The 17,998-nt window shown below is 35.3% G+C and overlaps 2 protein-coding genes across 6 annotated transcripts; both read left to right on the top strand.

The window, feature by feature from the left end:
• The first annotated feature begins 1,622 nt into the window (after positions 1–1,622).
• LOC142974369 (uncharacterized) lies at positions 1,623–7,732 on the top strand. Of its 5 annotated transcripts, none has more exons than XM_076116656.1 (20): positions 1,623–1,773; positions 1,890–2,029; positions 2,127–2,189; positions 2,677–2,712; positions 2,898–3,027; positions 3,118–3,488; positions 3,569–3,788; positions 3,866–3,996; positions 4,083–4,213; positions 4,325–4,478; positions 4,562–4,744; positions 4,819–4,934; positions 5,066–5,301; positions 5,472–5,608; positions 5,815–5,933; positions 6,021–6,138; positions 6,327–6,443; positions 6,850–6,957; positions 7,198–7,406; positions 7,579–7,732. In XM_076116656.1, exons 1-20 carry the CDS (start codon positions 1,737–1,739, stop codon positions 7,595–7,597), a joined length of 2,775 nt encoding a protein of 924 aa, XP_075972771.1. In that variant the 5' UTR covers positions 1,623–1,736; the 3' UTR covers positions 7,598–7,732. The 5 variants fall into 5 exon arrangements, with proteins under 5 accessions (XP_075972771.1, XP_075972770.1, XP_075972772.1 ...); XM_076116655.1 differs by having other exon boundaries at positions 6,327–6,458; XM_076116657.1 differs by lacking the exon at positions 2,677–2,712 and having other exon boundaries at positions 6,327–6,458.
• Positions 7,733–8,042: 310 nt separating this feature from the next.
• LOC142974368 (splicing factor YJU2) lies at positions 8,043–11,208 on the top strand. Its single transcript, XM_076116654.1, has 5 exons — positions 8,043–8,182; positions 8,271–8,483; positions 9,159–9,333; positions 9,842–10,019; positions 10,781–11,208. Exons 1-5 carry the CDS (start codon positions 8,159–8,161, stop codon positions 11,148–11,150), a joined length of 960 nt encoding a protein of 319 aa, XP_075972769.1. The 5' UTR covers positions 8,043–8,158; the 3' UTR covers positions 11,151–11,208.
• The last annotated feature ends 6,790 nt before the right edge of the window (positions 11,209–17,998 follow it).

The following is a 17,998-nucleotide window of genomic DNA, read 5'->3' as shown; positions in this document are numbered from 1 at the left end:
AGTCGTAAGTAAAGGCAATATCCATACTAATATTATAAATGCGAAAGTAACTCTGTCTGTCTGTCTGTCTGTCTGTCTGCTACTCAATCACGTCTAAACTACTGAACCAATTTGCATGAAATTTGGTATGGAGATATTTTGATACCCGAGAAAGGACATAGGCTACTTTTTACTCCGGGAAAATGACGCATTTCCCGGGAAAATTCAGGTGGCGAACGAAGTCGCGAGTAATCAATATTATAATGACATTTGAATTAACAAAATTCCGTTGTCATGGTAACTGTTTAAATAACGGATATGCCTTAGCGCGACTTCGTTATATTAAAAGACATAAATAATTTTGAGAATATATTTCGTGAAAAAAAAGCATATTTTATATCATCACGCTACGACCAATAGGAAGACGTGGAAAATTCTGACCCATTCTCTCTTAAGTGACGCAAGCGAAGTTGCGCGGGTCAGCTAGTAACATATAAAAAAGCTTTCCTCTGCAAAAAGGCAGCATTACGTGGACAAATCTTTATATATATAATTCTTCTGTAAGTGTGTATGTCACTGAACTTCTCTTAAACGACTGGACCGATTTTGATGAATTTTTTGTGTGTGTTCAAGGGGATCTGAGAATGGTTTAGATTATTAAAAAAAGTTTAAAATTTTCAAATTATAGACGTGTAGACAGGACAACGGCTGTCGGGTCCGCTAGTACTTAATAATAATAAAGTTAGTTATTAAAATTAAAGTTATTTTTAAGTTTACCACTGCTTCCGGGATTGTCTTTGGTTTACCGGGAACTTGTCTTTGCCTGGCCGCAGGCAGCCTCTGCGGGATGCGGCACTTCGTGGGCAACTTCGAGTGATCACTTACATCTATAAGCATATTAAGCATATATTATTATATCTATATACCACGGTTCTTATTTGAAAATTGTTGCTCTCTTAATACAAAAACATGACAAAAAAAAACGTTTAATACTCCATACATCTGATTGGAATTACCAGGAGAATTCAAGCCTTCACAAAGTGTTATCCTGTCGAGCGATATCCTCTATTTCCCACATAAAATAGAGACTCCCTCAAGTACATGATGTAATTATAAAAAAATGTATTTCATCAACCCAGAAAGTTATAAACAGATTGAAGTGACAAGAATGAAGAGTTACGCTCGGTTCAGACGATCAGGGTTTCGGAGTTGAAGGTCATGATGACCGTCATGATCTTCTATCAACGCTTTATTATGTGTAGTAGGACGCTGCAACACCTCCAACATGTTTGACGTCTCATTTACCTTGTGTTTGTATTCGTGTTTCAGCTGGCGATAGTGACATGTTTCATTACATTACATAAATTTATCTCACTTCACTACACACAAAAATAAAATTATACAAATATTTACTGAAATTTTACATCAAAATTGCATTCCAAAAGTAAACTTGTCGCAGCCAAAGAGTTGATAGCGGCTTTCATAATTATATCGCGCTCAAGTTTTTAAGAAGAAAATACCCTGAAAGAAGCCAACCAGCCAGTAAAAAAATATTCCATTGAGCGAAAAGGTTCGCTACTTTACAAATCTAAAAAGTTTTTCTACGAAATTAATTATTTCTGGTCACCTGTTTTTAAAAAGACATATGTCTAGTTTCAAATTTCGAATTTGATTCCACCGTCACGAAAAAATATACTATAACAAAATATCAAAATTTCCTACGTTTTATTATACATTTTCCATCTTCTGATTTTATTATGACAACCGCAGCAAAAGGACAAAAGGACAAGCCTTGTAAGTACATAAAAGATTTCTTAAAGATAGGGTTAAGCACGTATGTAGTAGTCATTCAGATGATAGACATTGTACAAGACTTTAGTGTCTTAGTTGATATTGTTTGTATCATGCAGTCGCGACAACCCCCCGGCTGCTGCCACGGGCGACCGCAGCATCGACGGCGCGAGCTGTTCGCAATGCTACCAACAGGAATCTGTCAATGACAACCAGCAACAGGCAGTCACCACCTCGCACTCCGTTACCTTCTCCTAAGGTACGTACCGTATGGTGTCTTATTGCATTTTTAATAGATTTGTGCATATAGTTGTGTACTATTGTGACAGTCTAAAATGAATTTATTTACTGAACAGTTACAGGGAAAGGGTTCTTCTATACAACGGACTCAAAAGCCTGATTCAAGAAGTGATGTCAAGGTAATTATGTAAATTGCATAATAATATTATTTTATTATATATTATTTATTTATGTAAGGTTATATATTGTGTATTTCTTAACACCTAGTAGAATTAAAATTTATTATGTGATACAAACGCCTGTTACAGTTTAAATGGTGACGGGCGAAACTGTATTCAAAATATTGCCTAATATATTTTACGAGAAGATTTATTTAAGATCTGTCTTTTTGCAGACTTGTTGTTTGGATTCAAAGCGTCAATCAAACTATTTGCACCACCAAACCTCTTGGGGCTTTTAGTTTCGGTTTATTCGTTGTTTAAAAAGTACGGAGGGAACTGCTGACATAGCTGAAATGCGAAATAAGACGAGACTGACATGATGTGTCAAATTGCCATACTTTACAATTTGACTTACTTTTGACTAAACAACCAGTTACTAAGAAGGGATCGATACAAAGACCCGCTAACGCCGCCGCTATATCTATATATTTTTTTCTTTTTTTAGATAAGTTGTCACTCCGAAATTGACCAATTAGACAACGTAAGTTCAATTTTTTTTTTAACAGCGTACACATTTTTTACCCCTGTCTTGTTGTACCAAACGGTCCTACCAACAATTGATCATCTTTTGCTTCATCTGTATTCGTATATTTCGTCATACTTATTACTTAATCATGTTCTTAAAGCAATCAAAATAAAGGTTCTTAATATATAACCTTTGTTTAGAAATCGCCACCGATAGAATCTGAAACTTTTGTCATTGAAGATACATCGACAGTGATATTAGAGGAAGGGACCGAAGATCAGACGGCCTTCGATGCAGATACTTTCTTAGGACATGAGAGCAATCAAATCGGTAAGTAGTATTTGTTAGCTTATACAATTATTTTCACGTTTAAGATCCTTCAGATTTATCTCTAAAATCTGTTTCTTTTTGTTTTTTCAGAAGATAGAAGTCGGCCCCAAACGCCAGCGTTCGGCAGCCGTCCGCAGACTCCAAGGAGCGTGCAGTCAAGTCGTCCACAGACGCCATGCGTGAGCTCGCGGCCCACGACGCCGGCGCACCCCGCACCGCGCCACAGCACGCCCACGAGCCACCACAGCACGCCAGCCAGCTGTCCTACCACGCCGCAACGACTCTCCACTCCCTCCCGTCCTAAGACACCCTCCAATATGCATACGAATTCTAGGGTTCTCTCACCGCTCACCATGTCCAGTCCAGCACGGTCTCTTAGACAGGAGGATGATATAAGGTCCGCTTTTCATACAAAGCAACGGCAATTCACTTCCATGAAAAAGGAATTAGATTTAAAACAGGTGAAGTTTATTTAAAGTGTAAAGAACAAGAATAAATTGAAACCTTGGTAAATTGTATTATTGGTAATGTTTATTTGTAGCAAGCGGCCCTAGAAGCATTTGACAATTTACGCAATCTCCGGGAGCAAATGTCACGCGATGGTTTAACGGGAGGTGGTGAAGAATTCCAGCTTCAAAAGTTTGTCGTTTTCAATGTGGCCGACTGGACATCCGAAGAGATAACTCAGTTGTGCCGAGACGCCGTCGCCTCTTCCGCCAGCGAAGGAGCTATAGAGCTTATTAACAACACTTTGCCTATCGGTAAGGAAATTGAACACATTCACATTGCTATTAACTAAGTTTAGGCACATGGCAACTTTATTTATTGCTTCGTACAGATGAATGCGCTTTTGCGGACCTAGATGAAAACGTTTTGCACGTGCCTGCTCATTTTGCTGATTTGTGCCTTCAAGCGTTTACTGCGCGACAAGAAATTATTGATTGGGTCAAGGAGCTCATAGAAAAAAACGTATGTTGCTCGTACATAGTTAATTATTTCACTAGTAAAGCTATGTATAAACACAGTATTTATGGTAAGTATTACTCATTTTTCAGGAAAATGGGAGTGGTGAATGTTTGGAAAGGATCGCTCGCTACAATGCACAAGGACTTGAACTTTGTGAATCTCTCCGAGAATTAAAATCTCGTGCTGACATTGCCGTGGATACTATCAGTCAAGTCTCTAAGTATATTTAGTTTTTAAATACATTATCACATTATTCTTTGAGTAAATAATATTCCATAACCTATGTGTTAGCATATAAAGTAAGTGCCGTTGATTTTTATATTGTGTTCAGGCGGGCTTTCCAAGAGCGGAATGCTTTAGTAACCGTTGGAGAATCATTAGTGCGAGAAGTAGCACGACTACGGCAAGACGTTGAAACGGCCTCCAATGCTATTAAAGAGTTGCAGGAAACGCAAAATAATATGGACCGCCACGCACCATACGAGGTTACACTTATTGTAATCCATACATCGATTTCGCGTTTAATGTCTGCTACAATAAAACTCATAGCTGCTATTGGAAATTTTAGGAATTGCGCCGGGAGTTGGAGGAAGAGCGTTCGAACCGTGTTACAGCCAAAGACAAATTAGCGACCACTGAATCTCAGCTTCGTCAAGCTCGCATGCGTATTACTAAAATGGATCGACAACTGCGTGAAGCTGAAGCCAGTATATTTAGTTTAACGGGCACTGTGAAGACCCTGGAAGACCAGGTTATAAAAGTTTACAGTCATTTATACTTAAGGTTCTGCAAAAAAATAAGTTTAATATAAACGTTATTCTCTAGAGTCGTCAAAGAGAAGTTCATCTAGAAGCACGTGCCCGTAAATTAAAAGAATCATTAAAAACTGGAGAAGTAGCTAGCAGTCAATTGGTCCAACAACGCGATGTATTGCAAGCCGAGTAAGTAAATTAATCATAGGGTTTATAGTCTATCTTCATAACTCGACGTCATATAAATTTCTTCAATAGTAAAGTTATTTCGTTTGTAAATGTTGTGTTTAATACATTAATTTGCACTTAACTCTGGCAAGGATTCAAGATCTGAAACAGCAAATAGAAACACTGACTGCACAGCACAAGGCCACGATACATGAAATGACCAATCAATTAAAGGAATCAAATAAAATGTTAGAAGAACAGCGTAAAATAACACAAATGGAAATTGATCAGAAAAAGTCTGTAGAAGCGGCTTTGGCTCAAACGCAAAGCGATATTGACGAATTACAAGCTAAGATTACTGAATTCGAAACAAATCGACCGAATCCTGGTAAATTATATGCTATTTATTGTCTGTATACTGCAACCAATTACTTGAGCCAAGCATTTTTTTAACGTTCAAGTAACTGTCTTACTTCCTAAACAATTAATTGAATGACTTATTTAACTAGTTGTAATTAAATTAGAAGCATGAAATTCACAAAAGAAAACCGTTTCTAGATTTACCGACAGAAAGGGAAATGGATCTTTGGGCTGAATTGCAATCTACTAAAGAGACATTGCGTATGACTGAAGATGAGGTGACAGCGTGTAAACGAGAGAAAGTTCGGTTTTTGGAGACGCTGACTAAAATTACAGTAACTATTTCACTTTTTATTGCATATTACATTGAAAAGAAAGGAAATAATATGAGAACGTTTTATATTATTTAGAATGTATTTCTTTTTCAGTTTTTTGTACCCGATAGATTTTTTCCTCCACGAGAGAGGTGAATAAGATACCTAACTGTCGACTACGAACTTGTAGTTTATAATATTGTATTTTAAATTGTAATGCCTTTCAGGAATCTGAGAACAAGGTAGGCATGCAGCAAAAGTTAGCAGCTGAACTTTTGAGCAAGGAGGAAATATTAGGAAAGATGCAAATACAAATAAGAGAATTGACGAAGAACATCAAATTAAAGTTAGTTGGTAACTTTATTTACGTAATATTAGCGTTTATAAATTTAATTTGTCAATGAGTCTATTTTAAATATGATCAATATTTTAGTGAACAGAAAGTGATTCAATACGAACAATATGTTCGAGATCTACAAACTCATCATCGTGCAGTAGCTAACTGCCAGGAGGCGCCTAATGGAGTTACCTATGAAGATTTGCAGCAAGAGGTATAGTAATTCAATTACACGCAGCACTCCCAATTCCCATAATAGTATGTTTATTTAGAAGTAAAACTACGTTTACTAAGACAATCTACAAAATAATATTAATGATCAAGGAAAGTAGGCTCTGATTAATATTCTATTTGATTCCATCGAGACAAACTCAATTAAAAATCTTGTTTCTTTTTTCACAGATCATGAATTTAAGAATGGGTCTTCTTGAATCTGTGCATCGTAATGAAGAACTAGGTGAGCAGCTGTTGCAGAAAGAGCAGCAACTTGACCAGCAAGACAAGACATCACGTGCCCAGGCAAGAGTCATAAAGGTTACTAGGTCCTTCCTATCATAGATGATATAATATTTGTAAAGTTACGAGAGTACATGGGAATATTTTGGTAATAAGTGCTGCATAGTATTGCTTCATCAATTTAAAATATAGTTTCTTTGAAATAGTTTGAACTGATTGCAGTATTGTAATTTAATGATAGTTGTTGAATTTTGACTGTAGTAAGAATCACAATATTTTGGCTTGTATTTCTAAATAATAATATTATGATTGTTGTTTAAAACTTACTTGTCATCGTAAAACTTGCAAAAGCATCTTCACAACGTAATGTAGAGCCTGTATATAAGCAGTTGCATTAACGAATTATAATATATCTAATATGTATCATATATTTTTTTTGGTATTGTTAATAAATAAGTAAGTGATGCAGGTGCGTGAGGAGTTGATCAATATGTTGAAGAATAAAGAAACAGAACAGAGTCGCGAGCTGGCTACATTACAACAGGATCTTGAGCATCGAATGAAAATTGTTGATGAAGTGAGATTCGCGAATTTTTATTTTGTTTTCTCATTCGTAGTTATTGTTTTTGGACAGTTTTTTTCTCGACAGCCTACAGTAGAAATACTTCCTGTGAGATCTCGGTGCCTAGAACACAAACACAACTGTGTTACACAAAAGGAACTGATTGATGCCATTTTATTTTATAAAAATAATAAATCTCTCTGTCTGTTCTATTTACGTGCTTTAGAGTTAATGGTTACTTGTTTTACGCATCAGGTGAACAAGCAAATTGCCGCGAAAGCCGACGAAATACAAGAATTATTCGCGACCTTGGAGAATAAACAGCAACAGATTCACCGGCTGGAGAAGATAGTGGTAGCATTGGAAGAGCAACAGCGACGTGCGCAAGCGCAGCGCACACGACACGAGGAGAAAATCGCGGCACTCGAACACGAGCTGGCTGCCAGTGGTAACCGAAAGGAACGGTACAAGCATTTAAATTTTTGTTTCTGTTATTATTTAAGCACAGACGGTTGCATCCCAGAAAAATACTATTGACTTTTACAACACCACAATAATTCATTACTACTTATAAAGCTTTACCCCAGTTAAAAAAGTGATATTCGGGTTTTAATATTAATATGTTTCTTGTTCCAGAAAATTCTGGTTCTTATAAAATGAGAGGCGTATCGGCGTTGTTGGGGAAAATTCAAAAGTAATTGTTTAATAATGTTTGTTATTCATGTGTAGTGTGCTGTTCTTTGAATTTTAAATAGAAATAAACTTCGTGTTCTATGCACACGTTAAAATGGAATAATGTATTTTTATTTGTAACATCGAATATTAACTGCTTGGATACGTAGCCAGCGACGCCGCTGTGGTGTCTTTAGTAAGCAAGGGCTCTGAAATTCACGTTTACATATTTTTATAAAAAATATTAGGTTAACCGTACCAACCCTACTGCCGAACTTTTCAAAGAGAATTAAAACTTCATAGAAAACAAGTGTCTATGGACTGGTTACAACTCTACAGGGTCATTGACACGTTGCCGTACTATTTACGTTATGGTGTGAAGTTTGCTGTCATTGTCATTCATAATTTAACTATGGTTTCATTGAAAAAAGCGTGACCATTGGATGACATCTGTCAATGTCAAATGAATGGCGTTTTAACGTGAATGACGTATTTACAAAATTAAAGTTTTTTGATAAAATAAAATTCTCTAAAACTATACAAAATGTCTGAAAGAAAAGTATTAAACGTGAGTATTTCGTTTTATTTGGCAAATACATAACTCTGGACGTGATTATCAGAAAACGAGTGTATAAAAATTTTGTTATATTTTTCAGAAATACTATCCCCCGGACTTCGATCCGTCGAAGATCCCTCGTATGAAACTGGCGAAGAACCGTCAGTACACGGTACGATTGATGGCCCCCTTCAACATGCGATGTGCAACGTGCGGCGAGTACATTTACAAGGGAAAGAAGTTCAACGCTAGGAAAGAAGACGTTGAGAATGAGGACTACCTTGGTATTAGAATTTACAGGTTTTATATCAAAGTAAGTACCTAGTACGATAGTTTAATACCATCTACTTTGATAAAATATAAACTTCTTCCTGCAAATAAGTCTAATTATGTATATTTCCATGTTCGCCTAATAACAATTGATGAAATATCTTATTTATTTAAATATAGGAATAACTCACTATATCAAATAAAAATGTTAATGTAATTTGTCTAATGTTGATTGCCTTGCTTTATATCTAAGTCCTCTAACTTTTGTTTTGATATCTACTGAAATACTTATATGAAATCCACAGAGTGGTGGGATTAAAGTATAGTAAGTATGTAATAATAAGCAGCTAAAGCAATACCACAAAAAATAACACTTGTAAATTAATTACTTTGTGAATTAAGTTCAGATGTTCAGCCTTGATGTGCCTAATCAAAGTTGCATGTATTTGAAAACAATGACAGCTAGTTTCTTCATACATATCTAAAGTAACCGCTAAAGCCATTAACTTTTTCTTGACATTTGTGTAGTAAAAGCAAATTTGTTTCATAAAACTATCAGTTAATTCACGAATTAACCAATTTCACTGTAACTTTAACTCTACCCCTATACTTTGTTTGTTACTTTTGATAGAGAAACTGGCTGTTAAACATAGACAAAATCCATAACCAATTAGTTATTACCATCAAAAAACTATATCATGTTGTGATTACTTTCCAGTGCACAAGATGTCTTCAAGAGATATCATTCAAGACAGACCCGAGGAACACAGACTATGAGATAGAAGCGGGGGCTACAAGGAACTTCATGGCATTGAAACTGGCTGAAGAACAAGCCAAGAGGGAGGAAGAAGAACAAAAAGAAGAAGAGGCTAATAACCCTATGAAACTGCTTGGTGTGTATTTTACTCTTAAATTATACTCATTTAACAGAGAGCCTAGAATATACATCCTTCTATAGCAATAATATATCCACCAATGTGTATATGTTTGTTTGCTTGTGTGTGCTTAATGTAATTTAATACACCAATATTTTATAACCTGAATTAACACAGGGTACTTTTTACTCATAAATATCTTTATTTTTTTCAACAAGTAAGCATTTTTTTATTGGATATATTTCATGAAGGTTTTAATTGAGGGTAGGTTTTAAACAGAATAGAAAAAGCTATAAGTAGAAACAAACAATGTGTATTATCTTATGCCTCGTTTTACCACTCCAGTTTAAATACCGGATAGTTTATAAAATCAAATTCTGACAACCTTTTTTATACATTTACTGTCATTTTATCTATTTTATAAGTCATGGTACACTTTTCCATAAGCTGTGAAATTGGCTTTATCTTGTAAAACTTTAAATATACCTGGTTAACATTAAAATATAACAAACAAATATAATTTCAGAGTACAGAACAGAGCAGTCTAAACAAGAGATAGAGTTGTTAGAGAGTTTGGAAGAGTTGAAGGAGTTGAACAGGAGGCAGCGGGCAGTGGACTATGAGGGCATGTTGAAGCAGTACCAACCGGAGACCGCTGACGAGCGACGCGCCAGGGAGGAGAAGGAAGATGATGAGTTTATAAAGTAAGTTTAATGTTTGTTTTATTTTAAACTTGACCAGTGTGGTGGACTCAAGTCCTTACCCGTCATACCCGTCATAAAGTGAGGAGACCCTTAGGGAACGTGAAATATCTGACGGAAGATGCGTACTTAATTTGTATGGGCTTCGCACCGACGGATCATCGGTCGAGTGTTTTTCTATACATTTGTCTGTTCTGGCGTTGCGCGACGTATGTTCCGTCAGATATGAACGTTCCCTTACCCAGCAGTGGGGCATTAGTGGGTTAAATTTATTTTTACCACTATTTTTTTGCCCGCGACTTCATCCGCGTGGCTTACTAACTTAGGACAAAATTTCCAAATAAACATTCATCTCCTCTTCTAACCCTGTAGTATGTAGTAGATAATTTATTATTAGAAAGAATGTCTCAAATAAGTTATACTTATTAGAAATTAAAACTGTAATAAGTATAAAAAAGTATTATAAATTATAATTTACCTTTGCTTTACCTATTAATTTTGATATTCTTTGGAAATTATGTACATAATAATATGCTTGTTTTATTACACTGACTTCATTTTTATACTGCAAGATTATTTCAAACTTCTACAATAGTTTCATAAGCAATTTTCTTTTTCCTTTAATCATTTTAGGACCCAACAGTTGTATTCCCCACAGATGCCTGTTAATTTGCTTTGTGTTACTAATGAACTGAGATATTAACGCTCAGTAATCAACATGTTATTTTGTATAGAGAAATTAAATCTTAACCTTAAAATTGCAGGTCAATAAAATTCAGCAACCCCGCAAGCAAGAGGGTAGTCGAAGAAATAATTGAAGACGTTGTAGACGACGATAGACCTGCGGCTAAATCTTCTAAAATAGAGGTCATTCCACAGAAGAGTACAGAAGCTAAGAAGCAACAGACTTGGAACAAGAGTATAGGAGTTATGTCCAAGAAACCGGCTTTGGCAAACCTAGTGAAATGTAAGAAGGACAATGAGATTGATAGTGCAAAGGAAACGGCGCAGAATACTCTTGTAAGTACAAATGTAGCCAGTAAGAGTAGCAGTTCAACGAGTAAACCAACGCCTGCCGCCTCGGGACTCTCGCTATTGGCAAACTATTCCGGCAGTGATAGTGATTCACAATAACAGTTGAAGTATTTAATTGTACAAATTAATGTTAATAAATAAGTAATAATTAAGATAACGTATGATTTTTGAATAATCTATTTGCAATACTGACCCCTTAATGATCATTTCCAAAGTTTAAACTAATAGTTATATAATATTTAGCCAACTATTCTAAATAGCAGAACTATCCACCAAGACCCGTTAACCTATTTGCTTGTAAGTGAAATTACCATGTTACATGTTTAAGTGGCAACTCAATAAGAGGCAATGGAATACAGGATTTATGTACTCTTATGTCCAGCTATTATCTATTTTATATACATAAGAGTCGTTGTTAAAATAATCCTTGAATATATTAGAAACCAGCCATATACGATTTTATCAAAAAAAATATCAATTACTGCATTCAAAAGTCTTTGCATCAGACCGTAGATAGTATTAGATAAAGTTTAAATTATTGAGTATTATTGTATAAACCATGAGCAGCTCATTAGGCACCATATTTAGTAGTATCACATGACGTAGTTTAAGAAGAAATAGGCCAATAACATATTTAAATATCATTAACCTACTTGGCATAGTTACTTATAGAATTGTGTCTAAGATAATACGTACAAGACGTCATCAACCTATTATGGAAATGTTGCCAAAAAAATCTTGTTTTGGTCTCTTTATCACAATCTGTTCAATTGAAAATTTGATAGAAAAGTGCGTGTTGCGACAGTTTGTTTTCATTCCATAAAATTTGTGAAACCTGACTGCAGCTGCTATCAACATTCATGGTTAAAGTTAGATATAAGGCACCCGCCAATGATTTGAAAGTGTAACGGACTTATTATAAGTCGGTTGTATCGAGAAGGAAGGAAGATTTCGTGATAAACGGTGTTTAAATAGTTCTTGAGAAGCCGCAATTTCTCCTAAACTGCATTCGGTGCATGTGACTATGCCGCAACCTCTGTCCTAGAGACAAGCTGTGTGCAGCTGTATAACAGGGCTAAATGTTATTCAAGTTTTACACATTAAACAAAATGTACCTTAGCTACATGTACACTGATGTTACATATACGACTTAACAAAATATATAAATGTAACATCGACATTCCAAAGGCAAAAGTGATGATACTCTACTATGTTCTAAAATTACTGGTTGTCAATATTGCCGTGCTTTCCCAATTAAAAAAAAAGTTTAGCGTATGTATTCGTAAAGTCTGCAATATCGTAGCATAGAAATAGACGAAACGATTTGTGCGAGGTGAGTTTGGTTTAAAGACTAATGAGATGGTAAATCTTAGCGTTCATGCGTTGGAAGACCATCAGCTTACTTCTAACTTGATACTAGAGTGCCGAGTTTTATCAATTCTCACACTAAATGGCTAAAGGCCAGTTTCATGGCTTACCTATATGTGTCGGATAACCTGACCGTTAGATAAAGTGGCAGAAAATGTATGAAATAAATGTATGAAAACCACTGTCAAAATTCCACTTGATGACCTAGCCCATGGATAATTATTCTGAATATATATTAGAAATATGTTCTGTTATAAATGTTACCTTATATGGAATAATCGGTAGCCCAGTTGCTTCAAAGGAGTATGCAATAGTTGGTTATGCAATTAAGTACTAAAAAAATAAAAATAATCACATACATTTTGGGTGTGTTTTAAAAAATATCAATCAATTATATGTTTTTGTACTTGTTTCAAATCAGGTTTTAAATGCAAGTGGCATATTCGATGCCCTTTTGAGGCGGCGGACACTTTTAATAAATATCATTAGCTACTACTAATGCACTTCTGTTCTCAAATAAACCTTTTGTTATTTTTGCAAACGTCCGACTGATTAATGTGTAGTTTAATTTATTTAATTGATATTTAAATAAATGAATAATTTATAAGCGCTCTCAGCACATAAAAACGGCATGATTCGTTCGCTTATGAAAAAAATCGAAATCCCAGAAATGACATTTCATAAATTGAGGAAGCTTAAAAAAATGTATATAGTGTATCGTAGCAATGCAACAAAAACAGATTACAGCTAGATGCATTGACAATCGGCTTAAAGGTCGGCGTCAAAGCGCCGAAATACCTCGATGTTGGTTCCCGGCCCCCGGCCTTTGTTAGCCGTTGCTTCTATTTATTACGGTGTCAAGTGCATTCACTCGGCCAGTTTACGTGGCGCTTTCTTATTTTGATTTGACGGTCCATTTATCTACAGGAGGTTTACAATTTTAATCCTCACACCATGAAAGTAGCTATCTACAATGAGACTTCTTCGAAATTGCACCTTCTTAAATGCGGAATAATATAATCTTTAGTAGCTTATTTTAAATAAAACGTTGCAGGCAGTGTGTTAAGATAATATAATTTTACCTAATTCGTTCTTTAATAAACGTGAAAATCGTAGCGATTCAGAAAGGTGGATGAACTGTAATGGCGCATTAACACATGTAGAAAAAACGCGAACCACGTTTTATAATTTTAATAATCAATAGTATAATTTTACGAACTTGATTTTTATTATTACAGCGTAAAAGTGTAATAATATGACTTTTTTGTATTTTTTATGATAAGATCGATAACTGTTCATTAAAGACAATGCCGTTCTGAAAATGTCACTATCTTAAAATTTGCATCATTGCTACATGCATTTTGTAATAGGCATGCAATTGTGAATATTTTAAATTCTGGTGCAATCGTTCAACATTATTTTGTGATCCGCCTGTAGGTGCGCCCTTTTTTACACTTGGTACCTGGATTTGGAATTAATTGATTGGAAAAGACCGTTCAATGCGTTTGATGAACGAAGATTGGGAACAGGGTAGGTGTTATAGGATAATAATGATTTTATCAAGGAATTTCCGAATATCGACGCTTATATTTTATGTTAGTTATCACTTTCATTAAAACCTGTAATTATGGTACTTGGGACTAAATGGTACGACCCTAAATTAACCTTAACCATTATAAAACGATAAAATTGTGGGAACTGTAAGAGGGCTTTTGTAAAACCATTTATTTTTTTGACAAATGCTATACAATTTTCTGTTTCTGCTAAAGACCGTTGTCTTAGAATGCAGAAACTAATGATGTAGGGTTGTTGTCAAGTTGTCATCGTCAGGTTAACATTAGTGACAGGCGGATTGATGACTTGATAGAGTAACGACTGAGGTTCGGACGTAAATGGTCATTGCTTCCCATATTGACAGTCCGTTACTGCTCTTACGACACCCACAGGAAGTGGTGGATCACTTTCTCAGTAACCGAAACTACGAACCGTGATGCTCATGTCACCGGATACCGATCTAATAGAAATATTATAGTAATCTTGTAGAGCCAGTCTACATAAAACGAATTTGTAGACTGTTTTATTGGTAGCAAAAAACGTGTAGAGGAATTTAGTTTTGTAGTGGGAACGAAATTAATAAATAATAATAAACAAGGCGTGGTTTATAGGCGTTTATGATTCTTCTATTATACGATAGTCGTTTTTGAGACTTGATACCTAAATCACGGTGTGGATTAGATTCAATGTCAAGTAGAAAGTTAGTAGTTAGATCTATCGAGGTAAACTAATAGTCAGATTTGTGGCATAGATGTAGGTATGTGCATGTTAAGTTTCATGAACACACAGATACTTACATAATCTAATATATGCATGAAGAACTTATATAGAGGATCCGTTCACATGTCCAGATGATTCATATGTCGATCTCATTGCTTATATTATCATCATGGATATAAATAGACAGCAAAAAATGTAGCCCAGTCTATAGTCAAAAGATGACGCTTTTTATTGTTATTTATTAAACAGGTTTAAGAAGTGGTTTTCATTGGCGATAAACGATTTTAGTGGTATGCGTATACCCCATTTACGAATGTACTCACAGATGAAAGTTACATGTAAAAGGAATAAGATAAGCATCTTGTACAAGCAGCCAAGTATCATTTACACGTATCCAACTTGCATTATTTATATAATTTTATGTCCTACTATAAATGAATTATAATACTTACCGTTGAATCAAATTAAACGATACTCGGATTAAGTGTAGTAAAGATGTTATGCTGTGGAGATTAATTTAAAAACGAATCGTTTTTATGATTTGTCCGTTGTTAAATGCGAAATAGGATAAAACGGGAACATACTGACTGATGACATTCGTTACATTACCGTTACGTATTCATAATAACGAGGATCGTAAACCGGACTCATAACTTTATCGTAGCTATAAAATGACTAACTATTTGTGCTTTATTGTTTTGAAGAAAAAATAGATATTATTACTAATCCTGGCCTCTGTAGTGGATCACAGTATATATCAACTCCGGAACTGTTTCGTTGGGCAGTTCGTAATCATGTTTCTTGGTCCTTTTCTGCCCTGTCCTGCTATTCCATTGTTCCCTTTCAGAATCTCGCTGATGACAAAAAAACATTGCTGGCCAAATATCCTTAGAGCTGACTCTCAACGATAATTTAGGGACAGATCGATTTTATCGCTCCATTTTAGTTTCCCATCTTTGTGTAGATATAAATTATTATTATAGTCATGAATGTGCTATTTACCCATTCAAAATAATATGTAATGTGCCTAGTCATTCGAGAATCCCACAGTATGAGCTATGTCAGCACTTGAGTATCTATACGGATAAACCTAGGAGATGAATAATAGGAACATTTCTAAGTAAAATGAATGATTAAAGCCAATTACATAACCAAATTAATGTAGTTTCTGTATGATGTCATTGTTATATTACCCCACGAGAGCTGAACAGGGAAAAAGTTACTTCGATATTACGCCTGCCTTTATAAGAAAAGAAACTATAAAAAGCCTGTTATGAAAATTGTTCAAAACTCTTTTTATAAAACTCAAATAGACTTATTAACTTACTATTAGGAAAAGTGTCTACATTTTATGCAACATGCCTTTTTCCATCTATGGATTTTGTTTTTGGAAGTCTTACCACAAAAAGGTCACTGTTTCCAAAAGTGATTTTAGTACTTATTTAATTTTATTTTAATTTTGTAGAGTAACTAGTCGTATTTGCTTTAAAATATACACTATCAGTACGTACATCACGGGGGGTCGATATTCTCCTATAATTAGCTTTATAACATCCCGAAATAGTCTTATTTGTTGTTGTACAGGAAGCGGGAGTATGGTATTATTAGATTATCCCGATTAACTAATTTTTAAACTGGATTATCTTGACTTATAGTGGAAATTTTCGCTTTTATACGAATCTTAACATTCTTAAATATTATTGGATAGTTTGGTGTGTGTGAAGTTGGACCTTGAATAAATACACTGGCGCACCAGTGCCATTTCTTTTGTTCTCCAGCCAAACCAAAGACATCTTGCAAGGGAATTGTCATTAATGTTTATCAGATCCGTACTTCGTATGTAATGTTACATTACATGTTATTCAGTTTTGGGCTTATTGCCACCAATAATACAAATTGATAGAAGAATGCCCTTATCAGGTGGAATGTTACTGTAAAAAAGTAAACCTACCTGCCTTTATCTGCGATTTAATTGGATTTGCCTTAAATGAGACTAATACATGCTTACTAAATATACGCTAACAGGTATGACCACGCCTCCATAACCAACAAATTAACAAATTAATACTTTTGTACTAATCGGTACCTGCGGGTTTCTGCAAATCGGGGCTGAACAAAAAGCGCATAGTTCACGGTGCTCAGATAAATACGCGTCGTATCCCATTTTTTCATCGACATAAATATTGTTTTTTCATATATGTGTAACGGCTTTGTGCCGACACGTCGATGTTCAGTTCTGGGAAGTAGAGATGTCGCGGCGCCGCGTCTTGCTCGGCTAATAAATAAAAGGCTGCTTGGGAAATATTATGTTACGTCTCGGGGTGTTTTTTGGGCGAATGGATGCGCCGGCGCGGGCGGTAGCGGCGCGGTGGTCGGCCGCCTTCGACCACTCGAGCCGTGTAATGGGGCGGATTTCACTATCTACGTGCAACCAGATTAGTGTCTCTACACTTCGCTCCCATATCCGATAGCGGCCAGGCCAGACATGTTTATGTCGGTGAAAACTACCTAATCTATACAACACCTGTACTGTACATTTTTTATTTATTTATCTGCCGATTAATGCTATCTTTGTATGTTGCAAAATGATTGCGAAATGTCCAGTAAGGTTTTAAAGTGATCTGTCGCTGTTGATGGACATTAAACACTTTTATGATTTGTTTAGAAACTGTATAATGATATAGCGAACCACAAAATACCTATAAACTGACACGTACCTAGTTTCTTTCTTGTATTCTATTTGAAAGTACCGAACCTTTTAACTATTATGCAAAGTATATCTCGATTGCTCTTCTTGTCCGTGTGCCTATAAAACTCTAATCACAAGGTTATTGTAACTTATCAATGTTGGTCAGAATGATCACTCAATTCTTGTGAAAACTAACCGAATCATTAGTTTCGTTTGAATCGTCATTACAGCCATTATTACAGCACATTGCTTAATATAAAAGGGTTCTATTCAGTGCCGGAAACTACGAAGCATAATGCAAAACATATCTCATTGATATTTAAGGGATGATGTCATAAATCATGAAGTCATGATTTATAAGGGCCCACAATCTTTTGATCTTCGACTTTCAGTGACTTTTAATTTAGGTCCTTAAATCAGATTCTAATATTTAAGTCAACTTTCTTTCAGTATGATGTAAGTATGTAAACTCAGTCCGTTAAAATACGTTATTGAACTATTGCAAAATAAGTGTGGGGATTTCCCGGAACATAGAAAAGGTGAACTTATGAGGCCGATGGAATCGTACAATGATACGTGGTATGTTAGTGGTAGTATGGTGTTGAAACAAAGTGTG

Source organism: Anticarsia gemmatalis, chromosome 7 (assembly GCF_050436995.1).
Source record: "Anticarsia gemmatalis isolate Benzon Research Colony breed Stoneville strain chromosome 7, ilAntGemm2 primary, whole genome shotgun sequence".
NCBI classification, from domain to species: Eukaryota; Metazoa; Arthropoda; class Insecta; order Lepidoptera; family Erebidae; genus Anticarsia; species Anticarsia gemmatalis.
The sequence above is the reverse complement of the archived record's forward strand: the minus strand, read 5'-3'. Positions and strand labels throughout refer to the sequence as shown.

Excerpts from the sequence above, each read along its gene's own strand:
- LOC142974369 (XM_076116655.1), top strand. The coding sequence starts at position 1,737 with ATGACAACCGCAGCAAAAGGACAAAAGGACAAGCCTT. Across the intron at positions 4,479-4,561 it reads ACCGCCACGCACCATACGAG|GAATTGCGCCGGGAGTTGGA; the intron begins GTTACACTTATT and ends TGGAAATTTTAG. Across the intron at positions 4,935-5,065 it reads CGCGATGTATTGCAAGCCGA|GATTCAAGATCTGAAACAGC; the intron begins GTAAGTAAATTA and ends AACTCTGGCAAG.
- LOC142974368 (XM_076116654.1), top strand. The coding sequence starts at position 8,159 with ATGTCTGAAAGAAAAGTATTAAAC. Across the intron at positions 8,183-8,270 it reads CTGAAAGAAAAGTATTAAAC|AAATACTATCCCCCGGACTT; the intron begins GTGAGTATTTCG and ends TATATTTTTCAG. Across the intron at positions 8,484-9,158 it reads TTTACAGGTTTTATATCAAA|TGCACAAGATGTCTTCAAGA; the intron begins GTAAGTACCTAG and ends ATTACTTTCCAG.